Genomic DNA, 6,496 nt, shown 5'->3' on the forward strand with positions numbered 1-6,496 from the left:
TTTTTTATGATGATCCTGTTAGGTTGGTTGCCATTGCATGTGCAACAAATGGACGACACCAACCATTGACTATTGGCAGCCACCATTGTTGAATGAGCAAGAGTTGGTGGCCACCAATATTGACAAACAAGTAAGAAGAGCTGCCAAGGATGCCTATAAAAGAGGCACGATTTTAGAGAGCAAAACGTGAAGAGGATTGTGAGAATGTGAAGAGAGTAGAGAGAAAGAGAGAGCTGCAAGTGCAGCAAAGAGAGCTCGGAGTAGAGTAGAGAGAAGTGATCTTTCTCCTCCATGTATTTGTTTTGTATTCTTTCTCTAATCTCTAATAATATAGACTCTCTTCCGTGGATGTAGACGGTTTTGCCGAACCACGTAAATATCATGTCAGTGTGCTTGACCCTCCTATGAGCAAATATCAGTACATCACCGGTCAAAATTCCCTACAGATACATCTATTTTATTAGCTACAATACTTGCAGTTTCCATTGCTCAATGCACTAAATTTTATTTCTCAAAGTAAGAATTTTTAGAGTAGAGTCTATTTTTTTTCCCATGAACAAATAATGAACTAATTTTGGCATTCCTTTCACCTTGTCAATCCCGAGTTGGTCAAGTTTTATTTGCTCATCAAAAAACTCTCATATTGCCTCATTTAAGATCTTTGGCATTTCTTTCACCTTGTCGATCCCAAGTTGGTAAAGTTTTATTTGCTCCTAAAAAAACTCTCGTACTGTCTCATTTAAGATCTTTGATGGAGGAAAAGCTGCTTGAGCATTATATACAAAGAATGGAGGCTTGATAATTACAAAATCTTCCTTAATGCTAGCTCCGAATCAACCATTCAATAACATACTATAAAACACTCAAGTATTTAACCTTCTAAAATATTATTCATTATAGATATTTAACACACACACAAGCACAAACATCCTAAATTCTAAAAACATGACCCTTATATTTATCGAAAGATTATAGAATATAAAGATAAGTTCAAACTATAATATTTCAATAAGAATTCTTAACACTTTTTTTTTTCAAGGAATCCTTTTCCTATCTTAAAAGTAAAATACTAAGTTAGTTTGTGTGTTAAGTACTTGTATTGATGATCACCATATATAATTTACATGCACAATGTACTATTGCTAGCTAGCTAGAGTATCACCTGACCATCAAACAAAAAGTACTTTATTAGAACTAGGAATCTGTCATCTACCCGTTTTCACCCTCCAAGCCATCTGTATAGATCAAGCAAGGGATTTTATCATTTATAAGGTCACCTCAGGAATTAGGACGGTGGCGAGGATCATAATAGTTTCTACTACCAATGAGGATGGAGTCATGTGGGCAAGACAGCCTGCAATAACTACAAGAGGTTCGGAGCTGGCTGTTCAATTTTGAAAAATAATCCTTACATTAATGCGTTAGGCACATATTTCTGATCAAGAGTACTAACAAATGATGGGTTGTAACTTGGTAGATGAGAAAAAATTTGACCTAGAGCTATAGTAGTATTTCTCAAGTGCAAGAAAGAGACATTTTCTTCTCTACAAAAAATTCTTTTCTTTTCCTTAAGATTTTTTAATTAGAGAGAGGCTCGGGTGTTTAATTAATGGTGTTATTTATTTGTATTCATTTGAAGAGGCAAAGAAAAGAAACTTAAATGTAGTCTTATTATTTGCTAAGAAGAATTGTTTCTTCTCCTGCAGGGGAGGTTCAACTACCACCTAACTTTTTTCCTTGGCCAACAAACGATGTTTAATGAAACAATCAATTCCATTATCTGCTATCTGTAGTAATAGTGTGTTCCCTCTCTCCCCCTTTTCTCTCCCCAGTACGTCCTTAGAAGGTAGAAAAGAAAAGTCCTCACGCTTTCATCAAGTGAGGCACATTTTGGAAGTGGTCAACAAGTTAGGGAAACATTGTTTCCACAACATTTCCGAGAACTCTAAATCAAGAAATCAAGACTAAGAAGAGAGGCATGCGTGCTTTCATTGACATTTTGGATCTATTAGGAACAAATGATTTCCTTAAAACTCCTCCCTCATAGCTAGCTTCATCTCATAATTCTTTCTTCTACATGTCTTTCTATTTGTGTCTCTGGGGTCTATTCAACTATTTGAAGTGGGTAGTAGTGATGCCTCTTGGTGAAATGGCTGTAATGGGAAAAACCATGATGGTTTTAACATTAACAGGCAGGGTTTTACATGATGCTGTGAGCTTCATCGTCTTCTCTTTTCTAGACATCCTTGATCTCGTTCTATGCTTTGCATTCAAAGCAGTGGATTTCATCATTGAAGCTGAATGGAAACCTTGTTATTGTGCCTCAGCTAAGGAAGCCATAACAAGTACTGGCAAGATCTTGGTCTCTGAACAAGGTGAGTCCAAAATTGTTTGCCTTACTTCTACCAAGTTAAGGTTAGAAGAGATCTCGGACACCCTTTACACTCGTACTTCATTAGTGTCTGAGATTTCAAAATCAACGGTTAATGAGCTCAAACGAATCAAGGTGGAGGGTAAGTCAAGTACTGTCACTGTACAGACATCCGAGAAGATCAAGAAAGGAACTATGAGATCCACATTAACTGTCAACTCTACCATTGTTGAAATGCTTCAAGGGAAGATTGGAGGCCAGCACTTACATCCCATTTCAAGATGGTCTGATTGTGATTGCAAATTTTGCACTTCATGGACCTCTTCTAGCAAAGAAACCCTCTTCGTTAGGGCTGAAGGACCTGAAGGTAATAAATTAAAAAATAATAATTATCTTGATTAGTAGCATATAGTATATACATGTTCTTCATTTAGTGTAATTAATTCTTATGTGTAATAATTAGTTTAAGTCCTTGAAACTAATATATATCGGGTTTGTAATATGTGATCAGATAAGGGAAAAGGTGATGTCCTCTTCATTCATGGATTCATTTCGTCTTCAGCATTTTGGACAGAGACATTATTTCCGAACTTCTCACATGCAGCTAAATCAACCTACCGATTATTTGCCATCGATCTATTAGGGTTTGGGAGGAGCCCTAAGCCAGCTGACTCCCTTTACACATTAAGAGAGCATCTGGACATGATTGAACAATCCGTTATTGAACCATACAAAGTCAAATCCTTCCACATTGTTGCTCATTCTTTAGGCTGTATTTTGGCCCTAGCACTTGCCGTCAAACACCCCGGCTCGGTCAAGTCCTTGACCCTCCTTGCACCAGTACGTTCATTTTTTTTTTTCGAAGTTTTTTTTTTTTGTTATTCCTTTTCAATTATCCAAGAAAATTAATCATGGAATCGTTCAAAGTTTTGAATGCATCGATTACCGATTAGTTTATGTGATAATGACAGCCATATTACAAGGTACCAAAAGGTGTCCTAGCAACGCAGCATGTGATGAGACAAGTAGCTCCAAGGCGTGTTTGGCCACTGATCACATTTGGTGCATCGATGGCGTGCTGGTATGAGCACATCAGCAGGGCAATTTGCCTTGTCATATGCAAAAATCATCGGTTGTGGGAGTTCCTTACCAAACTAGTCACAAGAAACAGGTAAATTCTCATCAAACCTCTACCGCCTTAAAACCTGTCCAAAGAATTCAAGTGCCGTGATAAAATTCAAACATCGAGACTTCTCCTTTTGTTCATAATAAACGCATTTTCATGCTTTCGTGCTCAATTTCATAACTAACCACCAAACTTATTATTAATTGGGTCTTAATATTTCCCTTTTCTTTCTTCTTTTGCTTATTTGAAATATGTATTTGGCCTTTTATTCTGAGCTCTTTATTAAATCTAATTTGTCTTAGGGATCAAGGGCTCTAAGTAATCTAGGATCGACTCTTAATAAGCTCTTGAGATTTTAGAATAGCAAGAAATGAGTGAGACCTGGCATTTCACTAGCAGCCTGAAAGTCAATTCCCAGACACACAAAGACAATGACGCCCCAACCACATTCACTTACCTTCTATTACGGGGTCTATTTTTTGGGATAATGGCACCACCGATATTGTTAGATTTTGAGCATTTTAAGCCTTTAAATCACTATACTATAACGTCCACGGTACTGTTAGCTTACTTCACAGATAGCCTCAATCCAAGTTCCGGAGCCCTGCTAAGGGGCGGGGCCACGGTGCACCGCCACACAATAGACAATTGTCATATCCGAATTATAAAAAAAAAAAAATCGCTTGCCTCTAGAGTAATTTTTGAGATCCATGACCGATCACAGTATAGGTGTCCACCGTATTAATTTTTCCGGCCCTCAAGTGCTCAGCTAGAAGATCTTTGACTGTTTTATGGCATTGGCGGTCGTTCCAAAGAGGGTATGGCGCTGATGAATGATTTGGTACACCTACAATAGTTCAAACGGTGAAAATTGCAAATCTTGGTTTGACAAATGTCCATCCCTCCTTTTAAAATTTGCTGATATGAGATTTTGAAGCTACAAAAGTTAAAATATGCTAATATGTTCCAAATAATGCATTATGGTAATAAAATTGAACGTCTAGATCTTTTAGCTTTCTAAATCTTTATTAATTTGGAGCGGGAACTTAGGGAAATTTTCACAGCATCCCTAAGTTCCCGCCCCAAATTAATAAAGATTTAGAAAAATCCTTCTTGACGAAATAGATATGGAAAAATAGTAGTAACAATTAATGAAATACACTGTGATAGGTGAATCGTGCAATAAGTTACCCTAAAAACACTGGTCAAGCGTCCATCAGACAAAGTCAGAAATGATGGGGACAGGTGCATGCTTGATGTGTGTGTGTGTGTGTGTTTTCTCTTCTACACCTCTGCTTGAATTTATTCCATGCATTATGAAAGAGACATCTCTCTACTCTCCTATTGACATAAATGCAAAACTTTGAGAAAAAAATGTACAGGATTAAGACATTCTTAATTGAAGGGTTCTGTTGCCACACCCACAACGCTGCATGGCACACCCTACACAACATCATTTGTGGCACCGGCAGCAAGCTCGAAGGGTACTTGGATTCAGTCCGTGATCACCTCAAGTGTGATGTCAATATCTTCCACGGAAAAAAAGATGAGCTTATCCCAGTTGAATGTAGCTACAATGTTCAACATAAAATCCCTCGTGCTCGGGTTAAGGTCATTGATGATGAAGATCATATTACAATTGTTGTTAATAGACAAAAGGCGTTTGCCAGGGAGCTTGAAGAGATTTGGAAGAGATCAAGTGGTTAATTAAGACCCTCTTCTTGCTCAAGCTCAATCAAAGTCGGTTGCCGCATGCATAAATATTTCCTGTCAAAATTGGGTATAATTAAGTAACCTAAGATTGGCGTTTTTTTTTATTTCCTTTACTGCTACTTCAAGTTTGAAGTCTCTCAACTAGGCCATGTGAAATGCTTAATCACTATATAGGCCTGTGGATTTGATAAGATAAGCAAAATGCTCTAAATGAAATTATCTCTCTACAACATTTTTTTTGAGTTTCTTGGCGCAGTTTACTTTTTTTTTTTCTTGGTTTTTACTTTCATATATAATGTTCGATGAATTGTATGGTCAATCCATAATAGTGAAACGATGTTTAAGCAATAAATTCGAGTCACACATTCATGCAATTCATCCTATTGAAAATCCAAAAGTTATTTCTTCTCTATGCCATTAATTTATTTTAGTTAATTAATTTCTCTAAGGTTATCAATGTATGAATACTTCTATCGGAACGAAATGCCATCAATACTAAATCTACCATTCAGAACAAAATAAATGCTTCTTTCATAGTTGGATGAAAAGCAGCCAATTAAGTGCTGAAGTGGAAAACAAAAATTAAGAAATTAAGAGACACTATGAATAATTAGTACGAATCCGTGATTTAATTAGGTTTGGTATAAATATTGAAAAGTAGATTTTTCCAAAATTGTTTTGAATAGGCAGCGAATGAAATTTCATGGATGATGATGATGATGCATTAAGCAGCTGACTGTGTGAATGACGATATATATATATCGGTTTTTAAATACTATTTTAAAAAGTATCTTTTCAATCAAATTATGTGTTTGCTAGAACATTTTTTAGGGTTTTCATAACAAAAAAGTGTATAATTTTTAATAATAATAAATTAGTTTCCTTACAATTTTGATACGACATATGAATATTTCATTAATTGTCATAATTCATTAAATATAATCTCTTATAACTTCCCCACAAGCCTATATAATATATATATATATTATATTTTAATTATGTACACTTTCATTTTGGAGGTTTTATACCTTCAAGTTAAAAGAAATGTTTTTCCTATTCTAAAAAAGAAAGAAATGTAATAAATGAAGACCTGTGGAAGTGTAATAATTCTCGCAATGCAAGGCCACATTATGGGTTAACGACTTTCAAATAATTACTAACAATGATTTTTTGAATATGAACACAAGTATAAATAATCAATATTGTGAATAATCTCACCAAAAAAACCTATTCAATTTCGTGTAATTTAATTAGTTAATTATTTTACTTAATGTATTTATATATAA

General features: G+C 35.5%; 1 protein-coding gene across 1 annotated transcript; it reads left to right on the plus strand.

The window, feature by feature from the left end:
• The first annotated feature begins 1,338 nt into the window (after positions 1–1,338).
• On the plus strand, positions 1,339–5,581 carry LOC105127252 (uncharacterized). Its single transcript, XM_011028479.1, has 4 exons — positions 1,339–2,738; positions 2,883–3,211; positions 3,343–3,542; positions 4,880–5,581. The coding sequence occupies exons 1-4, from the start codon at positions 2,078–2,080 to the stop codon at positions 5,202–5,204; spliced, it is 1,515 nt and encodes a 504-aa protein (XP_011026781.1). The 5' UTR covers positions 1,339–2,077; the 3' UTR covers positions 5,205–5,581.
• The last annotated feature ends 915 nt before the right edge of the window (positions 5,582–6,496 follow it).

This window comes from Populus euphratica, unplaced genomic scaffold (assembly GCF_000495115.2).
Source record: "Populus euphratica unplaced genomic scaffold, PopEup_1.0 scaffold7.1, whole genome shotgun sequence".
Classification (NCBI taxonomy): domain Eukaryota; kingdom Viridiplantae; phylum Streptophyta; class Magnoliopsida; order Malpighiales; family Salicaceae; genus Populus; species Populus euphratica.

Excerpts from the sequence above, each read along its gene's own strand:
- LOC105127252 (XM_011028479.1), top strand. The coding sequence starts at position 2,078 with ATGTCTTTCTATTTGTGTCTCTGGGGTCTATTCAACTATTTGAAGTGG. Across the intron at positions 2,739-2,882 it reads TAGGGCTGAAGGACCTGAAG|ATAAGGGAAAAGGTGATGTC; the intron begins GTAATAAATTAA and ends ATATGTGATCAG. Across the intron at positions 3,212-3,342 it reads CCTTGACCCTCCTTGCACCA|CCATATTACAAGGTACCAAA; the intron begins GTACGTTCATTT and ends TGATAATGACAG.